General features: G+C 35.8%; 3 protein-coding genes across 5 annotated transcripts; 1 reads left to right on the top strand and 2 right to left on the bottom strand.

Annotated features, from left to right (window-relative positions):
* The first annotated feature begins 670 nt into the window (after positions 1-670).
* On the top strand, positions 671-1,666 carry LOC118047379 (uncharacterized). Its single transcript, XM_035056668.2, has 2 exons — positions 671-1,300; positions 1,433-1,666. Exons 1-2 carry the CDS (start codon positions 671-673, stop codon positions 1,535-1,537), a joined length of 735 nt encoding a protein of 244 aa, XP_034912559.1. The 3' UTR covers positions 1,538-1,666.
* LOC118047386 (mitochondrial protein import protein ZIM17) lies at positions 1,595-4,149 on the bottom strand. 3 transcript variants are annotated; one of them, XM_035056692.2, is made up of 4 exons: positions 3,939-4,149; positions 3,696-3,819; positions 3,213-3,405; positions 1,595-1,887 (listed from the first exon to the last, which is right to left on the bottom strand). In XM_035056692.2, the coding sequence occupies exons 1-3, from the start codon at positions 4,082-4,084 to the stop codon at positions 3,253-3,255; spliced, it is 423 nt and encodes a 140-aa protein (XP_034912583.1). In that variant the 5' UTR covers positions 4,085-4,149; the 3' UTR covers positions 1,595-1,887; positions 3,213-3,252. The 3 variants fall into 3 exon arrangements, with proteins under 3 accessions (XP_034912583.1, XP_034912574.1, XP_034912570.1); XM_035056683.2 differs by having other exon boundaries at positions 1,595-1,903; positions 3,274-3,405; XM_035056679.2 differs by having other exon boundaries at positions 3,274-3,405; positions 3,939-4,146.
* Positions 4,150-11,553: 7,404 nt separating this feature from the next.
* LOC118047408 (phosphate transporter PHO1 homolog 1) lies at positions 11,554-17,217 on the bottom strand. Its single transcript, XM_035056696.2, has 14 exons — positions 16,834-17,217; positions 16,440-16,743; positions 15,580-15,991; positions 15,405-15,453; positions 15,224-15,295; positions 14,806-14,935; positions 13,974-14,094; positions 13,623-13,872; positions 13,414-13,518; positions 13,289-13,333; positions 13,023-13,175; positions 12,607-12,885; positions 12,001-12,137; positions 11,554-11,865 (listed from the first exon to the last, which is right to left on the bottom strand). Exons 1-14 carry the CDS (start codon positions 17,062-17,064, stop codon positions 11,775-11,777), a joined length of 2,379 nt encoding a protein of 792 aa, XP_034912587.1. The 5' UTR covers positions 17,065-17,217; the 3' UTR covers positions 11,554-11,774.
* Positions 17,218-26,573: the final 9,356 nt, after the last annotated feature.

The raw sequence follows: 26,573 nt of genomic DNA, 5'->3' as shown, positions 1-26,573 counted from the left end.
CCTTAATTCGGACTGGGACTGCTTACCAATGTTTAGGTTGTGTTAGGATCGCCATCGTGGTCTATGCTGAGTTGGTGAAAGGTTGGCCCGGATTGCCGGTTGCATTGCCTCCCTCTCATTTCACTCAATCACCTGTCCAGCCATTTTGCCATATTTGCCACAACATATCGATGATTGCGGAAATTATGATCATAAAATATAAACTCCTGATTCAAGTTTTTGTTAGTTTCAAGATTCTAGTAAAAAGCAAACGCATATTGCCTAATCACGACATCCCACCATGAAGAAAAAAGAAACTCCAGAGCCTTCACTCTTCGTGCTCGGTTCTAAATGAGTTGAAAATGCATAGCAAAAAATCAAATACAGCACAACCATTGACAATCCTATCAACACAAAACAACTGCATCAATATAGCTAAAACTTAAAGCAGTACATCTTTTTTCTTCAGCAAGATTTCTCAATTTTAGGCCTCAAATCTTGGTTGATAGGACCAGCCAATTGCAGAGCTGTCTGAATACGACATCACTCCAGATCATTAGAAGGGATGTAGCATTCAAATGAAAACAACATCTCTCCCTCTTAACATTCCACCAAACATTTACTAAATTTAAAAGCCTTTCCATAACTCTATATAACAATACGTCTTCCTGTTAGTTCTCATCACAACTAAATGGCTTCGGTGCTTTGGGCTCTCATCTTGGCTTGTCTGAGTTTCCCACTAGCTATTACTGATGCCCAAACACCGGCTGCATCGCCATCAACACCCACAACCACCCCACCTCCACCCACAACCACACCAACCACTCCAACACAATCACCAGCAAGTGCAGTGACACCCCCACCTGCAACCACTCCTATATCATCACCATCCCCTAAAGTCGCACCAGCTACCACCCCAGTAGTTCCACCACCACAAAGTTCTCCAGCTGCCACTCCAATACCACCACCAGCTACACCACCACCTTCTTTACCACCACCACAAGTGTCACCAGCTCCAGCAACACCACCACCAGCACCAGCAACACCACCACCAGCACCATCACCAGCTAAGGAAGTACCTGCACCTGCACCAGCAACACCACCACCGGCACCTGTGCCAGCACCAGCTATTCCACCACCAGCCCCCTCACCATCATTAGTGCCTTCCCCAGCACCAGCTCCTGGAAAACACAAGAAGAAAAGAAAACACAAGCACAAGCATCATCATCATGCACCAGCTCCTGCACCAAACCCCCCCAGCCCCCCAGCCCCACCTACAGTGACAACAGCATCTGAGGACACAGCTCCTGCACCATCCCCAGTACGTTTTTAAACAATTAAATTTATTTACTCTAAACCATTATCTGAATGCGCTAATATTTCCATTTCAGAAAAGATCGTAATGAGTGTCAAATTGTTCTAAAGAATGTACCCTGCTTTTTCTAACTTGCAGAATGGAGGAAATACATTGTATCACCAGGGAGGAAGGGCAAGAATGTGGGCAGGGACAGTGTTAGCATTTGCCTCTCTGCTGGTTGTTACAGGCTACAGTTTCTAGAAACCTTACCAAGCCAAGAAATTATTTTTATAATGAAAAGAGAGATTATTTTACATGTACAAAATAAGATTGGTATGGAATTCAAATTATAGGAATTATAATGTAAAAGGCAAGCCAAGAAATTGTCAACATTTTTGTACATTTTCAGTCCCTCGAAGTATATAATAAAGACGAACCTTACAACCATGAACAAAACTATTCAAAAGACGAAACAGAATAGAAACTTGATTCATTGTTTCTTATCAAACTTGATCTGCATTTGATTCTGCACTGATTTCCTCCCGCAAGTCATACTCAACTACAAGACCAAGATTATCAACTAGCTTGTGATACCTCTCACACCCTGCACACTACAAGAAGCACTACCTGCTGGTAAGATAAGCACTGAAGTTTTTATTTAAACTAGAAGGCAAAGCAGAAAAAATCACTACTTCCTCCCAAACTAACATGCCCAGTCAACAATGTTTTTTTAAGACATATTCAACAAACTTTATAAACAGGAAATACTTATAAATTATCTTGCTAGTCTTTATTTTTAATTACTTATTGATTTGTATCTGTAAATGAATATCTTGGCCATGAGCATTATATTTCAAATTGTACTACTTTTATACAGCATCATAACCAGACAAACAACAATCCGGCATGAATTTCAACTACTCATTATATATAAGCAGTAGCAGCAAACTCAAGTACTTCAGAGACAATATGTTGCCATATGCTCTTGCTAGCTGCATGATGTGCAAAAGAAGCTTGGTGTTTTTGAGCGTTCATAATAACCCAATCCTAAATGAGATAGCTGTTGTAAGTGGTGAATTAATGAGTTAGTGCAGTAAAAAGATAATGATAATAGTTCAGGAAAAAAATAAAATAAAAACCATCTGTAAGATTGGGCAACTGAGGCATAATATGGGAGCATACGAAAATATCCATGGACAAAATTCCGGAGACAGGTGGTGGCATATATAACACATCAATATAAAAACAAAAAACCAATATATTTCAGATGCATTGTTTTGTATCAGAAACTGTTCTTCCTTGAAGACTATCTATAATGTTCTAAGGGAAAACTAAGGTTCTGCAAGCTTCCCCAAAAATGAATAAGAAGAAAATAACATTAATGAAACAATTCCCTAGGCAGAAATGAACCAATATGAATAACCATGTTCATTCCCATGAACAAATAAATATGGTCATTCAGGAAACAACCTCATGCAAAATGCTAAATAAGCTCCCAGGGAATGCTCCAATCTATTCTGACAGTTGTTGAAAAACAACCAGAGCAAAACCAGCCCTTTAACAGCCCCTTTTCATGCAGCATGCTATTATATAAGAATAATGTCTTATTGTATCAGGTTAATTTCTATTGAGAAAATTTTTTGAAAACATGTTGATCACTAATAACATTGACAACATTTCCTTACGAAAAGGCAATGGAATTTTAATTTTCTTGAGTGCTTCATATTCCTTTTAAGGCCCTCTATTTTTCTACTCTAATTCATACCATTTCTCTTTGGAGCATCCACTTTGAAGATAAAGCATAAAAGGCTTGTATCAGAAGTTTTATATTATACTTTTCCAAGAAAAAAAAACAAATCAGAATACTCTTTTATTGTTGTTGTTATTTTTTAAGTCAAAAGTACAGTACACCACATGATAAATATTAAATACTTACCGGTAAGAAACATAATACAAAAGAATTGTCATTCTAGCAGTCAAGAAGAACAGATGAGTACCTGCACAAAAACAAGTCCCCGTTCATAGGCTAAACGATTTATAAGCCTCTGGGACCTCTCGCCACACTCATTACAAGTAAATTGCACAAGCAAACTCCTCCTTGGCAGCTTTATGTCAATGGTTGCACTCTCCTAAAAGAACATGCATGAAAATGAAACAACTAAGAATTTTCTGTTCTCTCTTCTTTTTTGGTCAAAGCATCAAACTAATGCAAATTACTTATTAGTAAAATGGACTCCCTCTTCACATGCGTACACATATAATAAAAAACAAGAAAAACTGTGAAACAGCAAACGGGCAATGCATCATTAAGACCACAATTATTCACCAACAGGAAAAACCCAAATATTGCTCTTAACTTAAAACACAAATCTATCAAAACTAGAAGCAACCAACACTAACATTACCAAAAACCACATACCTCATTCAAATCATTTGATTCTACTTCGGGGCATGTCTCAGAATTGCCATCCACCAACCCAGAAACCACAAATAGCCTACGGGACCGTTTTGGTAATATTGCTTCTGTATGAGAGATTCCCAACCTGCCAAAAAAAAGGAAAGGAAAAGAAAAACAACTAAAAGTTAAGAAAGACTTGATCTTTAGTGTTCACTAGTAGTAAAGTTTGAAACTTTAAAGAGAGACTTCATGAGAGAGTGTGACCTGGGGTTTGTGATGGAGAATGAAATGGGTTGGTAAGAGTTGGGGAAGAGAAGGGGATTAATGGGTTTGCGTTTGGGATTTGGTTTCATACAAGTTATGGTGGGTAAGAAACTGCATTTAGAGAGGGCAGCAGCGGCAGCAGCCATGGTGGTTTGATTTTTTGAATTCTGAGATACTATGTTGTCTCTTTTTCAGTTATTTCAGGCTATATATACACACACACACACAGACCCTTTTTGTTAGAAGGAGAGGATAATTCTTGTATGACATGTCGTTTTGTAATAGTGTGTTATGGGTGAAATGGAGTGAAATCAAATGAACTTCCCCTGTTGCGATTCTGAGTTTATGGATGGTGATTTATGAAGACTGTAATGCAGAAGATAGTGGATGGAAGAGTTAATATGGAAAAGGAATAGAAACTGTATTGAAACCAGAAATGATTCACCCGAATATTTCTTCATACGTTTCTTGCATTACAATTTCTCATCGTAAATTCTATTCTGTTGTAACCACTTATATAACACACAATTTTGTTGTTCCGGATGTAAAGGAAACATTACATAAAGGAAATATTACATAAAGGAAATATTACTATTTATACGTGTCTTGCAGAAAATAACTAAAACGGTGCGTTTAGTCTCCCGCTCTGATATTTGATTTAAATCCCCAATGTTACTGTTCTTGTCTGCCCTTCGTTTTCGTCATTTGCATTGCCTTCAGTTATGGCGTGTGACAAATCTCCCCCCATTAAAACAACCTTGTCCTCAAGGTTATAGTGTGGAAAACGATTTGCGATGTCCTCTGCATATTCCCAGGTAGCGTCTGCAGGTGAGAACCCCTTCCAATGAATTAGTATTTGAGTAGCAGCCTGATTCTTTCTCTTCACAATGCGTTTGTCCATGGTTGCTTGAGGTTGTAATGCAGGAGCTGGAGGCATTGGTGGTAGGGTAGTCTGCACTGGGTGGCTCCCGACATGTCGTTTGAGCTGTGACACATGGAACACCGGATGTATGGTTAATGAAGTTGGGAGTTCTAGCTTGTATGCCACATTGCCAACTTTATTGATCACCAGGTAAGGACCGAAATACTTTGCTGATAGTTTCTGTGATGACCTGTGGACTACTGATTTTTGCCTATAGTGCTGTAGTTTAAGATAAACATAGTCCCCGATAGAGAAGCTTCTTTCACTGCGCCTGTTGTTAGCAATTTGTGTCATCCTGTTCTGAGCAGCTTGTAGGTTTTTCTTGACTTGTTTAAGCATTTCCTCGCGCCTGGTTAGGATGTCATCAATTGACTCAACTGTAGAGTCTCTAGGAAAATAAGGAACATGAATAGGAGGAGGAAACCCATACAAGATTTCATAAGGAGTGAGTTGAGTTGAAGAATGGAAATTGGTATTATACCACCATTCTGCAAGTGATAGCCATCGTGCCCACTGATTTGGGTTGGTCCCTGTCATGCATCGGAGGTAATTCTCCACACATTTATTGACGATCTCGGTCTGACCGTCGGTTTGAGGGTGATAGGCTGAGGAGTATAGTAGGTTAACCCCTTGGATGGAGAACAATTCTTTCCAGAACTTACTCAGGAATATGGGGTCCCTGTCACTGACAACTGATGCTGGAAGTCCATGGAGTTTATACACATTATCCATGAATATCTTAGCCACGGTAGGTGCTGAATAGGGGTGGCTAAGGCTCAAGAAATGAGCGTACTTACTGAAACGATCAACTACCACCATAATAACATCCTTGCCTTCAGATTTAGGTAGTCCATCGATGAAATCCATGTTGATATCAATGAATGGAGCATAAGGGATAGGCAGAGGTTGTAGTAGTCCTGGAGTAGCTACATTTTCATTCTTGTTGCGCTGGCAGATTGAACATGCTCGCACGAACTGTCGAATGTGTTTCTGCTGGCCTTTCCAGTAGAACAGACTACCCACTCTCTTTGCAGTAGCCGTGCTTCCTGAGTGACCCCCCACGGCTGAGCTGTGATATAAGGAGATTAACTTTCTGTGTAACTCAACATCACGTCTCACCACTATTTTACCTTTCCTCTGTAGATGGCCATTGACCCATGCGTAATGAGATAAGGAAGTAGGAGAGACTTGCAGGTTGTGAATGATAGTCTGCAAATGTGGATCTTTTTGCCAAGACTGAGTAATCTCATCCATAAGTTGTGTAGATACTGAAGAAATAACCAAGGAATAAAGTAATTGGCTTGAATTTCGTGAGAGGGCATCAGCTACCACATTGTCTTTCCCTTTCCTGTATTCGATCTCATAGTCGTATCCCATCAACTTAATTAACCATTGATGCTGCATAGGAGTAACTATCTTTTGATCAAGCAAATATTTAAGACTTACATGGTCCGTGCGAATCTTAAAGTGTCGCCCCCATAAGTAGTGCCTCCATTTGTTGACTGCATGCAGTATTGCCAACATTTCCTTTTCATAAATGGACATGGCCTGCTGTTTAGGCCCTAGAGACTTGCTGATGTAGGCAATGGGGTGCCCTTCCTGCATCAATACTGCACCTACACCCACCATTGATGCGTCTGTCTCTACCACAAACAATTTATCTAGAGCTGGCAAGGATAACACTGGAGGAGTGGTCATCAGCTCTTTAAGTGAGGTGAACGCAGTAGTTGCTTCTAGATTCCAGCCAAAAGCATCTTTTTTAAGGAGTTGTGTCAAGGGTTTGCAAATGGATCCATATCCCTTGACAAATCTTCTGTAGTAGCCTGTAAGCCCCAGAAAACCTCTGAGTTGCCGTAAGTTCCTAGGCAATGGCCACTCAATTATAGCTTTGATTTTGTTGGGGTCGGTAGCCACTCCAAGTTTGGATATAATGTGGCCCAAATATTCAACTTGTTCACTTCCAAAGCTACACTTACTCTCCTTGGCCACTAGCTGATGGAACCTCAGGAGGTCGAAAACAGTCTGCAAGTGTTCATAATGAGCTGCAGATGTCTTGCTGTAGATTAATATGTCGTCAAAAAACACCAAAATGAACTTCCTAAGATGTTTCCTGAAAACCTCATTCATCAAGCTCTGAAACGTAGCTGGAGCGTTAGTTAATCCAAATGGCATAACTAGGAACTCGTAGTGGCTATTGTGTGTCCTGAAAGCCGTCTTGAATTCCTCCCCCGAACCCATCCTAATCTGGTGATAACCAGATCGAAGGTCAATCTTCGAAAATACAGTTGCTCCCACCAGCTCCTCCAGCAGCTCCTCTACCACTGGAATAGGGTATTTATCCTTGATGGTCAACTTATTCAGTGCTCTATAATCGACACAGAGGCGCCATGTAGAGTCCTTCTTCTTAACCAACACGACAGGAGAGGCAAAAGGGTTGTTGCTAGGCCTTATAATCCCAGTTCCCAGCATTTCCTTCACCATTTTTTCAAGTACATCCTTTTGCAACCCTGAGTACCTGTATGGCCTCAAGTTAACGGGTTGACTTCCTTCTTTCAATGGAATAATATGATCGTGGCCCCTAGCTGAAGGTAGTCCTTCAGGTTCCTGAAAGAGATCCCTGTAGTTCTGTAGCAGGGTAGTGAACATAGTATCCTGATGTTGGAGTGGTTTTACTGTCAGGGAGCTAAAAGTGAAATCCTCATCCTTCAAGACTTGAAGGCTACATAAGTGAAGTTCTGCCACTTGCTCCGAATTGTTTAATAACCCCTGCAATTGTGCCAGTTCAATAGCTTGGAATTTGATTGGGCTCTCCCCCTTGAGCAACACCCTTTGATCTTGCCAATCAAAGGACATCCAAAGATGTTTGTAGTTGCACAGAATATCCCCTAGCATAGAGAGCCATTGTACCCCTAACACCATGTCATAGTTACTCAGGTCCATGATGAACACATCGGCTTCAAAGCACACCCCTTGTATCTCCCATTTCAAACCCTTACATACTGAAGTACACGACATCTTCCCTCCATTGGCAGCTTGTATAGTTATAGGGGTGATGGTGGTTAGGTTGTTCTGTAATTTATGGGCGAATGAAGAGTTTAAAAAATTATGAGTGCTTCCTGAATCCACCAGAATGTGAAGAATTTGCTTTCCCACCTTCCCTGTGACTTTCATGGTGTGGAACCCGACAGTTCCCTCAAGAGCATTTAGTGAAATTTGAGGTATTAAGTCTCCTGTTGGGCACTCCTCCTCAAACTGTTCTTCTCCTCTACTGGCTTCCTCCTCATCAATAACACTCAGAGAATAAAATCTCTTGTTTCTACACCGGTGACCAGGGACAAATTTATCATCACACCAGAAACACAACCCCTTTAATCTACGTTCTTCAAACTCTTGGTTTTTTATGGATTTAGTGGGTTTACTGGCAGTTTGGTTAAAAGAATTTTGAGCACTGTTATTTTTCCAATATGTGGGATTGGCTTTAGGTAAGTTGGCTGTTACAGGATTTGTAGGATTAACGTTTGGTGGTTGCATGGTTTTTTGTGGCAGGCTGTGGCTGGTAGTGGAGGCTGGGTGCTTTGGAGTGAATCCTGCGTTTTGTCTGTGAGCTAATGTATTTGCATGGAGTCTGGCGAGGTTGTAAGCTTGCCTCAAGTCCTTAGGTTCAAACATTTTAACAGTGTTTTTAATCTCCAATTCTAAACCCCCCAGGAATATAACTAAAGCTTGTTTTTCTCCTATGCCTGCCTTGTTTCATAATATGTCAAAATCATGGATATAGTTTTCCAGTGTTCCTACTTGTTTCAGATCAATTAGATCTTCCATAGGGTCCTTCTGCCCCCCAAATCTATAATACAAGGCTTCTACATACTCATCCCAATTTATTCTCCGATTATTTAGGTTCCTCATGAAATTTTGGTGCCAGTATAAAGCAATGCCATCTAAATAATAAGAAGCAAGTTTCAGTTTCTCCTGGTCCTCAATTTCCTCAATCTCAAAGTATTGATTGCATTTATACAACCATCTATGCACATCATCCCCCCCCGAATACTGGAAAGAGATGTTTTGGCCTGTGTACCTTATAAGCAGCTGGCCTTCCCTCATTTGAATAGCTAGGTCTGCTTGTAGATCCATTCGGATGAGCCTCCTGCTTATCCTTGCCCTGACTAGATTCCCCTGCAGCAAATGGAATTCGTTGCATGACAAACTCCAGCTGTTGCGTCAGACCACTGAGTAAATTCTTTATGTCTCCTATCTGTGTTTCATGATAGTCTGTAATGGTGTCCAGCTTCTGGCCTTGTTCTTTCACAAGAGTAACAAGTAATTCATACTTGTGGTTGGTTTCCCTTTTTGTCAGCTCAATGGATTCTTCAAGCCTTTTCATCTCTGCAGTTCGAGTGTCTGGCGCCATAGCCTCAGCCAAGGAAGGTTGGCTCTGATACCAGTTGTTATGGGTGAAATGGAGTGAAATCAAATGAACTTCCCCTGTTGCGATTCTGAGTTTATGGATGGTGATTTATGAAGACTGTAATGCAGAAGATAGTGGATGGAAGAGTTAATATGGAAAAGGAATAGAAACTGTATTGAAACCAGAAATGATTCACCCGAATATTTCTTCATACGTTTCTTGCATTACAATTTCTCATCGTAAATTCTATTCTGTTGTAACCACTTATATAACACACAATTTTGTTGTTCCGGATGTAAAGGAAACATTACATAAAGGAAATATTACATAAAGGAAATATTACTATTTATACGTGTCCTGCAGAAAATAACTAAAACGGTGCGTTTAGTCTCCCGCTCTGATATTTGATTTAAATCCCCAATGTTACTGTTCTTGTCTGCCCTTCGTTTTCGTCATTTGCATTGCCTTCAGTTATGGCGTGTGACATAGTGGTAGTAAAATTGTCGTTTAGCTAGCCCTTACATGCCATGGGGAAACGGTTGTGAAGTCCATAAACCACCGAAAACTATTCAAGAAAAAAAATCCAAGAAATCAAATCTCAAAAGAGAGCATCTATGTGGATGGATGGCCGTAGGAGCTTGACCGCCGCACCATTAACACCCACAGCCCCCTCCTATCATAGATCGCAAAACGTACTAACGTCCATGAAACCATAACCCAGATTACAGATGGATGGCCACATCGTTTATGACACAGATTTCTTTTGATGAGAGGAGATTTTTTGTTTTAGTATTGTTTTTTAATAAGCCATGGGATTCATGAAAGGACGAGAGGAAAAAACACACGGCGAATGCAGCAACAAGGACTAGCGAAGACTACTCATAGCAGCAAAATAGTGGCAGAACAAAAAGGAGAAGGGTAAGAAGAGAAAGTCATCCGGACCATACCATAGCAGGATCTGGAATAAGTAAATTCAAAAACCCATCAACACGAGGACTTTTATTATTATTATTATTATCTAGTCAACAAAGTGAAAGTATTTGACATTTTTAATCCGTTTAAATTATGAAATCTGAAGACAAGACCGTGAGGATTTCTTTGGGCATTTGAGTGAACAGAGTTTTGTTTTGGGCATTCAGAATAGCCTGCCTCTCCCTCTGTTTATTTCATTCATAAAGTTTTTGTGATTCAAAGTTGTAAAAGAAAGGAATGCATGCATACGTGGGTAGATGGTCTGCTCAAAATCCATTATCTCGGTGTTTGAAAATACGTAAAAACAAACAAAAGATGTCAGAAACACAAACTTGTGATTGATCTTGAAAGTCAATTGAAGATTTTGTTTTAGACAAAAAAGGAAAGAACGAACGAACTTGTTTTCATTTGATGAGGACTCATGGGTGAGTGATATAGCATTTGTTCGGGATTATATGCCAGTGCCAGTCACTTGTTGTTTAAACCTCGAAGCCTCCTTGTCTGAATGATATTTACGAAGTCCTATAAATTGTAGTCCCTGCCATTCTAACCATCTTGTTCTGGAAAATTGAATGCACCGGTCCTAATCTCAGTGTAATGTTACAAGTTCATTTTATTGGGATCAGCAAAGCCACTGAAGAAATTATGCCTGGGCTAACTGCATGCTACTAATCTAGTATGAAGTTGTCCTTATGCTATATAATGTCGAAGATGAAAAAAAAGTTTAAATTATTAGATAAAATTTTAAAAATATTTTTATATTAATTTTTAATTTTACTTTTTAAATAAAAGTTTTTGAACTTAAATTTAAATTATTAGGTTAGGTTATCTTAATAGAAACAATGTCATCTCAAGATGTTCATGTTATATGAGGTACCATTCAGAGCAGAATCTTCTTGTGCTAGCTGACACAGCAGGGCTTTTAACCCCCCCCCCCCCCCACTCTGTTTTTTTTGAGCTTGTATTCTTTTTGAGATTGACCGAGACTAGGTAGCGCAAGGGTGGAACATTTGACAATAAACATGGCTTTTTTTAGTTAAGGTTTTGCAGAATCACTTCTTCTTCATGAGCACACAAGTAAGAAGGAAGATTTGAATCCACCGATGTGTTAAAACATCGGAAAGCATTGCAGATGACTTGGTGAAGTAGCTGTCGATTACTTGAAAAACCAAAAGAAAGAAAGAAAGAAAGAAATGTTGCTTTACTATAGTCCTGGCCTATGGTCTTGCTTTAGTTATGGATTTAAATACTTTATAACGTAGTCCCGTGTTTTGCAGAACCTGGATGGAGAGGCGAAAAACATTGGCAAGAAAGAGTTAACTAGAAATTAAGGCAAGTGCCCTACGCATAATTGTTTTTCCTTGAAGAAAAATCTGTATACAAGTATGAACCTTTTACCATCCCTGGAACAATTATGACCAAGTTGATGTCTGGCTAAACAACTTGTACAATAAGGTTCTTATCAGAAAAATTTGAGTTGAAAAATGTTCGCGAATCCCAACCGACTTCTGTAAGAAACTGCTGCCAATGAGTATCATCAGTCTTCCTCGTCCACTTCATGAAAAGGAAGTGGCACTGTCTTAACTGCTCTAAAGTTGCCAGCATTATTTAGATGCTCATTCTCCAACCTGGACCATTGAAACAGTTTTTTTTATTAGACCTTATGAGACCTAATGAAAAGTTATAAAATGTTGCAATTTGATTTTGCGTGATCATATTAACAAAACACAAACGGCTACATCCATTTTCAAACAATCTATTACCTGTAAAAATTCCACAGTCCTCTCCTAATGACTTCAAGGGAAGCTAAAAATAGTCCAGTTACTCTGTAATCAACATGCTCAAAGCTTGAATGGAGAACAGTTTGTAGCCAAGCAAGCCTGAGAATAAGGTTCAATCCCTGCAGGAAACATCCAAAGTTCGATTTAGAATTTACTTTGGAATCGAAATGACGTATACTTGCAACTTGAAAAGAAATCAAATCGAATCTGCGTCTGCAATGTGTCCTTAATTTCAGAAATCTAGTTCTCTTCACTTGTCTACCCATTCCTAGCCTAGCTGGTATGGGATAGGAATCTTACTTTCATTGTAAAATGCCACTATCAGTACTTATCATAAGAATATGTTCATTGTGCTCTTTCGAAGAAAATCTTATCTTGATCATCTTATATCTAAAAATGAAAATGGGCAAGTTGGATGTCTAATCAGAAATCAGAATAACTTGATTGGTGCCAATATCCATGAATTGGATAATCGGTTGGTGTGTTCTGAGATCTTGGCTTTGCTGGCAATTAAATTCGTGTGCCACTCAAATCGAAACTATATCATTCCACTGCAAAAGAGAGTGAATAAGGAGACATAACATGTACCATGGAGAAGTAGTAAATGAACTTTTGACGAAGCATTAATTCATTCCTTAGCCAGGGATTCTTGGAATTGATCTGGAGCAAACCCCAATCCTTTACAAAGTCCCAATACAATTGGTATATTGTTGCAGCACTTGAGATAACTACAACAAGGCACAGCCATCCAACACTCCTTTCTTTCTCGTAGGCCACTTTGGCTCCAGCTGCTAACATTGCCGATACATATTTGCCTAGATTGACAAGGTGGCTTGTCTGTCCTTCATCAAACCATCGCCTCGCACACTGCACCCCAGTTAAGTTTAATAAATTAGTAATCAGATGCACCGAAATTGTTTAAAGAAGATAGATTGAACCACAAGTAAGCGAATGATGCAAATGATCGGTACTTAAGCAAGGGGCTGGAAAGCTTAATATCATACCTGCATTGCTCTCCAGTAATAGGGTAGGAACGACACTGCATAAGCAAGATCGCGGAAATGCTTGACCCTCATGCAGTAGCCATAGTCCTGATTTTTGTAGCTTCCAGTTAAATAATAGCATGCTACATACTCAAGGTTCCTAAGCATTGGCACCTGTTCAATAACAAATAACTTCAGTCAAGCTGTAAATTTTCTGACTTCTACTGAACTACTGAGGGTTAATACTGTTTTGCAACCAGAAGCCTTTATTTAGCACTAAAACCAACCTGACTGCAAAGTTGATCGGCCATAAAGAAGTCCAGCATGACAACCTGCGGAGACAATAATTACAAGCAGTTAAATAGATGATCTGGTTAAAATTTCTTTCAACAGATTTTATTTTATTTTTTACCTTATAGAGAGGTGATAGAACGATGTTCCTTAGCACACAAAGGAAGCGGAAACGACTTGAGCGGTAGCAAATCTTGAAGGGGCACACAAACAATAACATGAAGCTCTGCGCATGAAGTAGTGACAAATTTTATCAAGAATTCGTCTCAAAACAAAAGAAGTTACTTGAAGTGTATTCAAGTCTTGTCAGATTTTTAATCAACAAATTACCAATAAGAGAAGGCCTGGGATGACTTGAACTTGGGAATACGAGTGTCCTTTAGTATGAAGTGACAAATGAATAAACATGACTCCCACTACAGCAGTCATCGATGTGGTGCAAATCAAGAATACATCTCTGTACTTCAGCTCCTTGGTAGGGCCCAGCTCAAAGATGAAGCTATAATTTATCCTGGCTTTCCTCCACATGAAAATGTTGCAACCATACAGAAAGAAGTGCAGGAACATCAAGGTGAACATGCTGCAAACAACAAATTAAGTCCCTTTTTTCTGTAAGCTGCCTTTCTTTAAAAGAATTTCAAATGTGATCTTATTACAAGGGTAGATCTGAGGGCAACTTGCCTAAGAACAGGATAGACAGTTTCCATGTACACAGTATCTGGCTGCCGTCTGTACATCCCCGTGATATGAGCCATTATGACATAACCAACGAAGAGGGCTATGAAGCACCCAGTGAACAGTCCTGAATATTTTCACGCATATCAAGTCAATATTCATCCATCTATAATTCATTGAACATGGAGTCAAATAATTATCAGTCAAGGACTACGTGGTAGTATGTGAATGAGATTCACTAAATTCAGTCAATTTCGCATTCAAGGGTATGTTGGAAGCTGTGCAAACTAGTTTAACATTATGCTTGTAAGAACAGGAAACCAGTATCTGATAAATTGTGCGACGCAAGGATCAGAATTTTTTGTTCTTCAGATCAAAGAAGGATATTTAATCATTCAATAGTGGGTTAAGGGAATCTTAATGCCTGAAATACAAGTTGAGCACAGGTACTCCACTCATTCAAAAGTGTCAATTTAGCAACATACTGATCCATGACTTTTGAATGCTTAATTGGAAAACATTGTGCTGTCTTTTTAGGAGCTAATAGTATTCCTAATGTTCAATACTTGTACGGATCAAGTTTGTATCGAAGATGATAATGGGATGATATGGGACCTATGCTTCATCATCCACCCAAATAAAGTGAACCAGGCACTGCCCCTCGTTTGAAATCCTAGTGGCCTGATGGGTCCATTTTTATGTTTCTTTTAAGCCTGTATTTTTTCCACAAAGTGGTTAATAAAGAAGCTCTCCACCCAGATGATTTGATAAAAAAAGAAAGCATAAAAAATGCTATCCTGTAATTTTAATACGAGACCATTTCAGTCAAGAAACTCACCGATGAAAAAGGTCACAGAGTGTGATTCTGTATGTTGATGAGGTTTAAGATATTTTCTGGCCTTTCTTCTGTCTTCTTCAGCGAAATGTTTGATAAATAGATCCTCAACTTCATCTGCTAAGTTCATTACCTGTCATTTCTGAGACTAATGAGCAAATGTAACATACGTACCAAACATTTTCTCCATGAAATTTAAAGTGACAGACAAGCATATCCAAGTTCAATTTTCACAAATCCCAGGACTACCCTTCAGTGCGGACACGAGCAGCAGGATCGTTGGCCACTTGACATTGTCGGAAAATGATCAGGCTAAAAACTAGCCAATGGAAAACATCTAAAATCATCCTATCATAGTTTTTTCTACAACATAACCTGCATAATGGTTTACTTTTAATAGATTTTGAGATTCAGAATTTACCTTGTCTGAACTGTTAAAATAGGAGCTTTCAACAACTTTTAGATAGATGGGAAGAACTTGTTTTCCAGTTGCCTATTGAAAAGAAAGGAGAAAAAACCAAGACAATATCTTTCTCATTAGATATATGCGCAGGCCAAAATAAAATAGTAAAAGAGGTTTAAAAGGTAACCTATTTACTTACTTTATCAAACTTCTTCAAAATCTTTATAAAAGCAAGCATGTTCAAGTTCCTGAAATCACATCATTAATTGCAGACCAGACCAGTAAGCTTCTCCATCCCTAAATTAAAAATCAACAATGCAGCAGCTTTTTTTCCCCCCTTCCTTAAAAAAAAAGTAATCCTTCAAATTAAATACCTGTAAGTTTTGAGATATCCCAACCCTTTGTAGAGCTCTATGAAAGCTCCTTTAATCATCTTCTCTGCATGATGCAACTTTGTTTTGTTGATATGCAGCTTGCTCCCTTCAGGGTTGCATTTCTTTGAGGACTGACTAACTAAATCTCCCCAAACTAGATAACTGATCGCCGAGAAAGTACGAGAAGGTGTTGTTAGAGGAATGTTTATCCTTAAATTCTTCCCTTGGCAATTGAAAACGTGTCCCGAAAGTGTCCTCAGTTTGATATCGTCTCTTTTCATCCTCATTGATTTTCCCATCTCCCCCATCTCTTCTGATCTTGGGGAGTCCAGGACTTCATTTTTCTCCAGCTCACCTGTGCTGTCGTCTTGAATCTGCTCTTGTTCTCTTCTGTCTTTCACAGAATCTTCCTCTGCAGCCAAGAGAAAGAAAAGATACAGAATAGAGATCATCAATTTACTGATATTAGAATATTTCAAGAAGAGAGGAAAATAAACTCTTGCTCAGTAATACTAATACCGGTTCCATTAACTATGCTACTTTTAATTACTATTATTTTCCCTATCTGCTAAGATAAATTATGATACCTGAGGGTGTACTGCTACAACTCTTTTATAGCCTATGTTTCAAACAACATACGACTTGAAACATTAAGCATGAAAAGTATTAATGCCGTGCATGAACTTTCATGTTCTGAGTCATGAGAGCAAAAACCATGGATATGGGTCCTAGTGGTTAGTGCATATGCAGATTTAGATGAGGACAAGAAAATGTGACATCTTATATTATATCTTTGATTCAATGATGTGAGTTTGGGAATTTAGCTATCGCAGGCCAAAGTTGGAACGTGTCATTTGTACCATAAGAAATGGTGCAATCAATAGAGGCATCCTCAGTGGAATCCTGAGAAGAATTAGCAGCTTTGTCACGCTGCTTTTTGAACGCAGATTTGAGCTCAACAAGAATCTCCATTTGTTTCCTTAAGCAATCCCCCCTATCCAAGAACTCCTTCTCCTTGGTCTTGAAAAATTGGTTAACTTTGTTAAGTTGTAGGTCCAAACATGAGAAAAACTCTTTGGCAGCATCACTATCCTCAAACTGCTCAAGCAGTTCTGTCTCGTACAAATCGCCTTTACTAGCAGAAGATGCAAGTTTCTTATGAACCTGTCAGACACCAATATTCATCACATCAGTTATTGTCAATCCACATCAGAGAACTAATGCATGTGTTACGGGTAGAGAGAGGAGGAATACATGAATGGCTTCGTGGTCCTTATGTTGATGACCAAATAAAGAGAACTCCTTGAGAGAGGAAAGGAAGTTGCTGGATAAAGAGTTGCGATGACTGTGCTTGATGGGGTGGTTGCTGTTGTTGTTAAGGAGATGGATTTTCTTGAGGTCTTTCTTGAGCTGCCAGTAATCAACAAAAGCCTCTTTCCATTCAGGCACAAGCTGGCCCTCGAACTGCTTGGAGAACTTCACCATCCTCAGTAACTCTCCCGAGCCCGTCACTTATTTTTGCCTATGAGAGAACAGAAAAAAATGAAATGAAAGGTGTAAGTTTTAGTGTGCAGCTAGTCTTGTTGAGACTTGAGAGTGTGTTCATTGGGAGCCCACGATCACATTATTTATGGGATGGAAAAAGGAATATGATTGATGTTCTATAACCGATGCTCTCGACAGCACATTCTAAAATATCCTTTGCGCTTACACTAGGAATTCTATGCTTCCTCCACTTGAAAGTTATAGTGGCCAAGATTCGCCGGAAAACTATCAAATAGTCACCGGATGTGATGGCTTCTCTCCTATCACGTTTTCATAAAAGTGTTCTTTAATATTGTATTAGAACCTTGATAATTTAGTAATCATGAATTTATATTTTATTATTTTTATTTATTTCATAAAATTAAATATAAGGTAATATAGACATGTATAAGTTTCAAATTAAAAAAGCTTTCACTTAAGAAAGTGTATTAGAAAATAATATAAATCATATCTTGAAATTTTATCTAAAATCTTAAGTTTTTTTATTTTAAATTATTGAATTTAAATAATTCTTTTGACAATTTTAAAAAATAAAAGGGAGCATCCTCGTCTGCAGGCCTCATATTTGTCATTTAGGAGGATTCCCGTGCTATTCCATTCTTAATTCCTTCTTGATTAAACCTTGTCTTGTACATGAACACATATTTATAGAAAGAGTTGGCTCAAGTGATCAAAAAGCAAAAAACCCCTGAGATTTCACGCTCAGATTCTATTTGAAGATTTGACGCATCTATCTTTGATTAAGTGCTTGTAATATGTTATAAGCTTCGACTTTAGTATAAATATAATTGAGTATATATCTCAAAATATACACGGGTGTATACGATATTTTATCCCCCCGAATAACTGACCGTGCCCCCAAACTATTTATATAATAAAAAGCTTTATTAATTACTCATGATAGGTAAGGTGAGAATCTAATTCGCTAATGATGTGCATCTTCACAAATGTTGCTTCTAATTAGACCAGCTAATTTCCACTAATTTCAGATTAACTAAAAGTTATTATCATTTCTAATTTTAATTTTAATAAAGGTAATTCAACTTATTAAACATTAAATTTATTCTTTAAAAATTATCAGTTGAATCTCACAAACTTTATAATTATTAGAGACTTATATAGTTATTAATTCTAAGATCTATAAAATTAATCGAGATATAAATAATTTAATCTAAATATTTATAATAATAATAATAATAATAAATTATTATTATTTCCAATCACATGAAAATTTTATAATATTTTTATGTTTTCCTCGTCGTACTATTAATAAGAGATTTTATGTGTTATATTAGGCTTACACGAGGTGGAACAACCATCATCTACATCAGTTTATCAGTCATCGATTGACCTTTTTAAAAAAATTAAAAAAATTATTTAGATAGAAGTCCCAGTAGCAGTGCCAAAAAAAAAAATATATTTTAATATATATTTTTTTAAAAAAAAAACATTATAAAAAACAATTATATCCCACTTCAAGCCACTATTAATAGTGGGTATACGGCAGGTTAATAATGGGTATACTTGAAGTACTTGAAGTCTTGGCCCAGTAGTTGAAGGGACTTGTTTTCTTTCTCTGCATCCTGGGTTCAAACCTCACCGTGCACGCCTATCATCCTCGCGGTGCCTTACATGCTCACTGGATTTGTAGGATGTTCAGTGAGCCGTGGAATTAGTCGTGGTGCGTGTAAGCTGGCCCGAACACCCATGTAAATAAAAAAAAAAAATAGTGGGTATACGGCAGGTTATTTTGTTGTTCTAGTTACACTGGTGCCCCCAACTTGTAAACATGAGAAGTTGCACCCAAGAAAATTCAAAACCCATGCCTTTATTTTGTCCCCGTTTATCTCCGCCCTCTTTCTTTTGTTTTTTTTTCCCCTTTCTTTCTCGACATGAATTGCAGCAACGTCAGCATCATAATTGTGGAAAATTGACAGCGCTCCTGAGGTGGCTGACTCGAAGATACGCTATATCTTTCTTCCTCCCTCTGACACACATCCCTTTCTTTCTTTTCTTGCATAATATATTCACTGTTCATTAAATATTACATTATTTCTTCAAGGATTGAGAAAATAATATCTCCATAAAAGCACATATGAATGGCTTTTACTAACTGCTGCATGTTTTAACTTAATGTACTTTTATGTAAAGCATTAGGGATTATATTTTTCTCTGGCTATAAGTTTTCAACTATTATTCTAAGATAACGTGTCCATTTCTTAAATAACCTTTTTATCAAACCTTTTCTACTTTTAACAATTAAATATAAAATTATTTAAATAATACACATTGCAAATCGATGATAAAACCCTTAAAATTCAAAAACAATTCAACACATTTTCTATTTCAATTAAGTTACATACATAGAATATTACTTGCCTAGTAGCAACTATTACCTAGTAGCAACTATAACATGCATCTTGTAAAGTAATATAAATCATATCATGAGACTTCATTTAATAAGATTTTAAGCTTTATTTAAGATGATTCTTTAATATGGTATCATAATTTTATTAATCAAACAATTATATTATTTTTATTTTATTTAATAAAAATAAAATACAATATAACATAAATTTATATAAATTTCAAATTAATTTTTTTTCACTTAAATAAATATAATAAAAAATAATATAAATTATATTTTATAACCTCGCATCATATTCTCAACAGCATAAACCTTCAAATATCGGGGGATAACAAATGAGCTTCAGAGAGAATCATTTAAAAGAAAGACCGCAATTGATAAAATGTTTAGAGAGGAAATTTTTCTAATAAATTCTTTAAAGTACACTAGTTCGTTGTAAAAAGGTATATCAAGAAACTTAGTTTTAGTTTACATGCAAGCTCGTCCGATATTACTGCTATCATCAACTAAAAATAAATCTTAATAGATAATTTAAGATGTGGAGCATTGATTGTTGTCTTGTAAAGTTCATTTCTTTTATATAAATTGATATAAAAGGTACTCGTAATTGATTTTGAAGGATAAAGTATAATCAAATGTGTTATTTCTGGGTGTGTTGAACCAATGAAAATTATTGTATCTTATAAAATCACAGTTGAAATAAAAAAGAAAAGAAGGCCACAAGCACGCATACAAAAATAAAAATAAAAAGATATTAACTATGAGGAGTATACCTTAACTAGTTAGATTATGTATTTGATTTTTAGACGTTACCAATTTAAATCTCACAAGTTTTAGGGTAAATATAGGTTTATATGATTGTTAATTTTAAAACTTATGAGAATAAATAAGGTACATGTAATCTATTCTGAACACTCACATTAATTTTAAAAAATAAAAATAGAATAAGAAGAGGTACCCACGAAATCTATAACCAGGGGTGTTTTGAACCCAATTACAAGACATGAAAAAAATGATGGTCTGATTCGGATAGCATGATATTTCTGGGTGCGCTCTTTTCACTTTCCTTTTTCTTCTTCTCATTAATTAATAACATTATCATCTCTCCTTCCACGCACACACACATATATCAATATTGTGGAAAAAATCTAGGCTATTGTGCCGTCGATTTAATTTATTGGTCACCGTACGTGACAACTCGGTGAATCAATAACATACCATATTAGCATGATAAATTCAAATATGCCCTCAATTTAAAAACAGCTCCTAGCTCCAGTTTTGACATGATATTTAATTAATCTAAGAAATAAATAACAATTTAGAAAGTTTAGGTAAGTTTGACAGATATAATTTCAATATTCAAAATAAAAATCGAATTTAAAGTTTCAAACAAACAAATAATAACAATTAAAAAACACAAATTCATTCATTTTGAATAACATAATTTGGTTAAATAAACATACTTGTTTTTAGGTATCTAAAACTAAAAAAATTGCTGGCTCACAATTAAATCTATTATGTTTGAATCAGGTTTAATTGAGTCATCTGTAGTCAATAAAAACCTGATCGTATTGAATGAATTTTATCAAATCAACATCTATCAATATCTTAATCAATTCAATTATCAACTCAACTCAGGTCAGATTTCAAGTTCGAGGTTTCTTCGTGAATTAATAAGTAGAAAATTGAACATCCAGTAATTGTTCACTTTATGTCAATTACTAGTAAGTGTGCAAGTATATATAGATGGCCAATTAATTTTTAGAATCAGTGATCACTCATAGTGTAACGGCTCATTCTAAATATAGATGTATGGAGTAAGAAGATAATATATAGTCATATATTTAGAGTATCATTAATACAAATTAGTTAATTAGCTAGTAAATCAGAAATTTATGTTACTTGATGATACTCCGTAGGGGTTAGCGCGCGGTATGATTAGTCAGTGGTAGAGTAGGTGGCACAACCGATTGCATACTCTCATTTTAAATTTATAATTAATATATATTCCTTTTCACTATATATAGTCATTAGCGTGTGTGTGTGATAATCTCATCTTAACAGGTAATTAAAAGTAACTGATAAACCACCAACTTCAGTACTCAAATATTATTGATGCAGTGATCGGTAAAAGAAGCCGTGCAACTAATTAATTACGAAGTATCAGACTACTCTGGTACTGTGCTTGGAAAAGTAGTAATGATAGTTTTTTAAATGGTTTTTGTTTGAAAATTTATTAAAATAATATTATTTATTAAAATTTATTTTTTATATTAACATATTAAAATATTTAAAAATATAAAAAAATTAATTAAAAATATATTTTTTTTTTATAAAACTCTGGTTACATCGCTGGGCAATTAATACTTGTTATAGTGCATGTGGTCAAATTTTTCTGAAGGAAAATTAGTTACAATGTAATTAATTAATTAATTAATTAATTAAGAGTTAAGTTAATTTTTGTTTAGCTCTTCATTTAGCATTTTTATTGGAGATACTCTTTGATTCAAGGCAAAATTTGGGTGGGAAATCAACTAGAGTTGAACTCAAGAAAAAAGATTTAAAAGGCTCCAAAGAAAAAAAATTTTGATAAAAAAAAATTAACTAAGGATTCTTCAATCTAATAACTTGATGAATTTTGAGGTAATTTAAATATTTTTTTTTATTTCATTCGGTCTAAGTCTTTTTAGGGTTTTGATAGTCAAAATAATTAATAGTTAGGATAATATATATAACTTTTTAAAATAATAATTAACTGCCAAAAAAGTTTCAATTGACATCATATTATTACGAAATTTCTTATTCTAGACAGTTCTTTCAATTATATATAAAACATGAATATAAATAAAAAATACATACATGAATAAAAGTTTTATAAGTTATTTTTAACAAACCTTTCTTTTTGTAATATTACCAGTATTTTTCCAAAAGATGAAAAAATAACGTGAGTCAATAACAAAGAATAACCTATAAATAATGATCTAAGTATTCAATTTAATAATTTCATGAAATTTGATGTAATTTAATTATTCTTAGATTTTAATACTTTATGTTTTTTATTAGCTTGCTTTTAAGTCATTTTTAGAGTTATGATAGTCAAAATAAAGTGGCAATACAGTACTATATAGCTTAGGAATGATTTGAGTATCTTATTTTATGTTATTTATGGTTTTATGTGGTGTAATGATAATTAATTTTTAAGAAATTTAACCAATATTGGTCTTTTTATCAAAAAAGGGTGTGGTAGAATTTACTTAATAGTAATAATAATGTTAATATTGTATAAAGGATATGATAATCCATAAAGTTTCTGTATATAGTTATATATGGATTTGTAGTTGTTGTCATCCTCTAGTTAATTTATTTTCATGTCTTGTAACGTTGCTCTTCCGAAAAACACCTCCGCGTCGAATAAATTGCAATTTTTTCGGAAGGCTTTATATCTGCAATGACTTTATCACAATTTGGCCAAGTTCTGTGACTTTTAATTAGATGTTATTTGCTCCTTCTGGAAAAGAAAAGGAAATGTGATTTTTTTTTTTTAATAAATGTACGTACATGGTTTGCCCATATTCACAATCAAGAGCGAGTTATTCAAAAAATTCACAATTCGATAAGATTAATGGCATAACCGAATCTCATGCACCAAATAAAGCTCATGCACCAGATAAAGCTCAAGATAATGACACAATTAAATCTCAACAAATGAATAAAAATCAAATTTAAAACAACTAAGAAGAAGAAAATCACGTTCAGGAAATAACAAACTCTATGTAAAATCAAATATTTTTAAATACATTTTGTAATAGAGTTGTTCTCATCCAAAAACATCTATTTTATATGTAATCCTCTAAACATTGAGGAAAACATTTCATTATTTATCTCTCTGAAACTCTTTAAAGGTACTAAAATTATGCTAGTGGATAATGAATTTATTCCCATTTTTTCTTTTTAACTTAATTACCTAAAAATCAACGACTCTAGCTCTTGATCCCGCCCATGATCGACCATCACGTTCAGAATTGATCATGATCGTTCAAAGATCCATTCATAAATTAACAAAGAAGAACAACCGAACGTGCTCCATCAATCCAGTCTTGATCATGACAAGGCTATGACGTTATGCTTGCATGAGCTATGAGGCTTAATATTCATCCTACCTGCAACATTTACGGTGGAGGAGCTTGTTAGGTCTATAGATCAATTAATGATCGAGATGCCTCCTGAGGTCATGCACCGAGTATTCCCGCCAAATTGAGGACATCAAGAATGTTGAAGTGTAATTTGTTAGGTTCAGATATCCATGGCATGGGAAGACGATTCTGTAGGCATATGATCCCTGAAATTGGTGGCAGAGTGCATTTCATTATTAAAGAGGAATATCCCACTTTATCGAAAAATATTTCAACCCCATACTTAACATCTTTGCGTTCTTTGAAATGGGATGAAAGCCCGTCTTCTCATTATCCTCTTTTCCACAGGTTGATGATTCAGATCGAGCATATACCTCAATAAGCAGTACATATTTAAGGTTCCATTCTTTGAATAGTATTCTTTCATGTGGAGTCATTTTTGTACTACAGCAATATTAATTAGATATTACAGCCACCTAGGATGTTTTCCAGGAATATGCTCTCCTCTGCACCCTTCATCTGTAATTTAATCCCACACATATGGCTCTGACGTGCTGGCCAGGCATTAGGGTTCTGATTCTTGTCCTGTGAAGATCATGTGTTAGGAACCGCAATCTTCTGAAGTTGGGGAGAACAGAAGACTGGGAAAGATTGAAGCCTATACGATATGAAATTGAATGTGTAGCACTTTATGTCAGGAATTTTATCCTGATATAAACTATGGAATATATTAAACAGCATAAAGATAAATTATAAGCTTAGTGCAACATAAGTATGGATTATAAACAGTAGCAACTCTCTTAACATTTCTTACCCTTTCATTCTCTTTGTTCTTATAATCAGTATTTATTGGATAAAGATTTGGATTCTTTCCTTCCCTTAGATGTCTCTATATATAGAATCATTATCTTCCGAAGAGCTGGAGCTACTATCTAATGAATTAGCACTTTATGTAGCCCATGCATTTCAAGTTAAAGAACTAAGAAAGTTAGGTTGTTCGAAAGGGATAAAAAATTAATCGATCCTCTTAACTAAAAAAGTAAAGATGCTAGCTGTATCGATTATGTTTAGGAAGCTGATCACTTCTGCATATGGCAAGTGGTTAGTAATTAAATTCTGCTGACGAAGAATCATCATGTAGCTTAATTCCTTGATATGTAAATATTGCAAAATGTAAATTAGTGGGGACTAGGGAGACAGCAAAATAATTCATACGGTTTCACGTGCACTGGGATTTGAAATATGGCTTCGCGAATCAGAATTCCAACCTTTTTCATAATTTTGGAAGCATATTTGGCATCCATGACTTGGATTTTTACTTTGGAAAACAATTGGTGTCACTTCAAGTTAATACTTGAGAGCTAGCGTCCACGATTTACATTTGTTTCCTTAAAAAAAAGAAAAAAACAAGAAGAAATTGATGTCACTTCAAGTAAAGATAAAGCTGTTAAACCTAAATTGAGAAAAGTTTGCGATCCTATTAATTTCTAGATGTTATTGGGGAATAAGTTCATAATACGTGGGATTATATATATATTGAGAATATACCATTGTCTAATTTTCCAAACCTTGATGCTTCGATTTGCATTGATATGGAATCAATTAGGCAAAATACTATATAAAATAATAGATTATTCGAAAAAAACTAGTCTTAATTAATGTATAAAATAATAATATTTATTATTGTTAATTAAAAAAATTAGACAAAATAGTATAGAAACCATTTGAATTAGAGGCTGTTAATTACATTGATAACATCCCCTCGGTATTTTTTTCTTCTTCTTAATTTCAATCTCTAAAAACTATTGGTTTTTCAATCAACATCCCCCCTTTTTTTTTTTTTTTTTTATGTTACATCGATCCAAAACATCCAATTAATAAATATTTTTGGGGATGAAAGTTAACATAAGAATTTTCATTAATAAAAAAGAGAGAGTTAAAGGCGGTCTCGAGGTGTCTGTATGTGATAATTACTTAAGCAGAAAAGATTAGCTTACAAGAAATATGATCGCCTAATAAATAGTTTCTTCTCTGAATGCATATGTTATCCAAATCGCCATTGTTGACCATTATAGAACATGTGAGACTGTATCTAGTTTATAGCTGGCAATTTGCACTCAATAAAAAAGTTCCGACAGGATCACTACTTTTATTTTCTTTGTAGTAGCTGAAACTCAAAATCGTTGTTTACAGTAGTGGAAATCTCGGTCGGACAACCTTCAGCCCGCACCTGCTTGTTAGAAGAAAGCAAAATCAGTCCACTAATTACTGCTAATCATGCCGGCGTGAAATTTAAATAAAAATGGATCAAGAAAATTGTTCCGTGCACGAAAGATTGAACGGAGTAATCTTGGATAGGATTTTCTAAAACAAAAGTTAAGAACTGCAACCATCTGGGAATAATGGCTTTGTGAATGGGTTAGAGAAGACCATATATATTCATGCAAGAGAAACAAGAAATAATGTTATACTATAGACTTAATGCCCTACAAAGTAAGCATCCATTAAAAAAAATCTATGATTGATAAATATTATCTTTGATGTTCGATTGTAGATCACCCTTGTTTTCGGGCTTTAAACTATTCATTGATCATCCTGTCACCCACCCACTCTCCAATGACAAAACAGCTTTTACAGGGTCGTGGGTTTGCTTCGTTAATTTTTATTTGAGAACGACCTGTAATTAATAAGATGGACTCTGCATGTATAAGATTTGATTCATCGATCATGGATAAGCATATCTTTCAGCGATTCTATAGTGATAAACAAATTAAAGCTCAAGATTAATAGCTTAATCATTAATTAACCTATTCCTATGAAAGCTTATACATATACATGTATATAAAACCCAGCAGATTTACTGGAAATATGGAGTCCCGACGAACGAAAAGATGCATGATACTAGCTAGCTAGCTGCTACCATTCCCTGCCCGGAAAAAAAGTGAGAA

Source organism: Populus alba, chromosome 10, assembly GCF_005239225.2.
Source record: "Populus alba chromosome 10, ASM523922v2, whole genome shotgun sequence".
NCBI lineage: Eukaryota > Viridiplantae > Streptophyta > Magnoliopsida > Malpighiales > Salicaceae > Populus > Populus alba.
This window is presented reverse-complemented; position numbering and strand designations above follow the sequence as displayed.

Bases quoted from the DNA above. Each gene is read 5' to 3' on its own strand.
- LOC118047379 (XM_035056668.2), top strand. From the start codon at position 671: ATGGCTTCGGTGCTTTGGGCTCTCATCTTGGCTTGTCTGAGTTTCCCA. The intron at 1,301-1,432 runs GTACGTTTTTAA...TCTAACTTGCAG, and splicing joins CAGCTCCTGCACCATCCCCA to AATGGAGGAAATACATTGTA.
- LOC118047386 (XM_035056679.2), bottom strand. From the start codon at position 4,084: ATGGCTGCTGCCGCTGCTGCCCTCTCTAAATGCAGTTTCTTACCCACC. The intron at 3,820-3,938 runs GTCACACTCTCT...TTTTTTTGGCAG, and splicing joins TTCTCCATCACAAACCCCAG to GTTGGGAATCTCTCATACAG. The intron at 3,406-3,695 runs GTATGTGGTTTT...ATGTTCTTTTAG, and splicing joins AATCAAATGATTTGAATGAG to GAGAGTGCAACCATTGACAT.
- LOC118047408 (XM_035056696.2), bottom strand. From the start codon at position 17,064: ATGGTGAAGTTCTCCAAGCAGTTCGAGGGCCAGCTTGTGCCTGAATGG. The intron at 16,744-16,833 runs GTATTCCTCCTC...GGTGTCTGACAG, and splicing joins AGGACCACGAAGCCATTCAT to GTTCATAAGAAACTTGCATC. The intron at 14,095-14,805 runs GTGAGTTTCTTG...GAAAATATTCAG, and splicing joins CTCTGTGACCTTTTTCATCG to GACTGTTCACTGGGTGCTTC.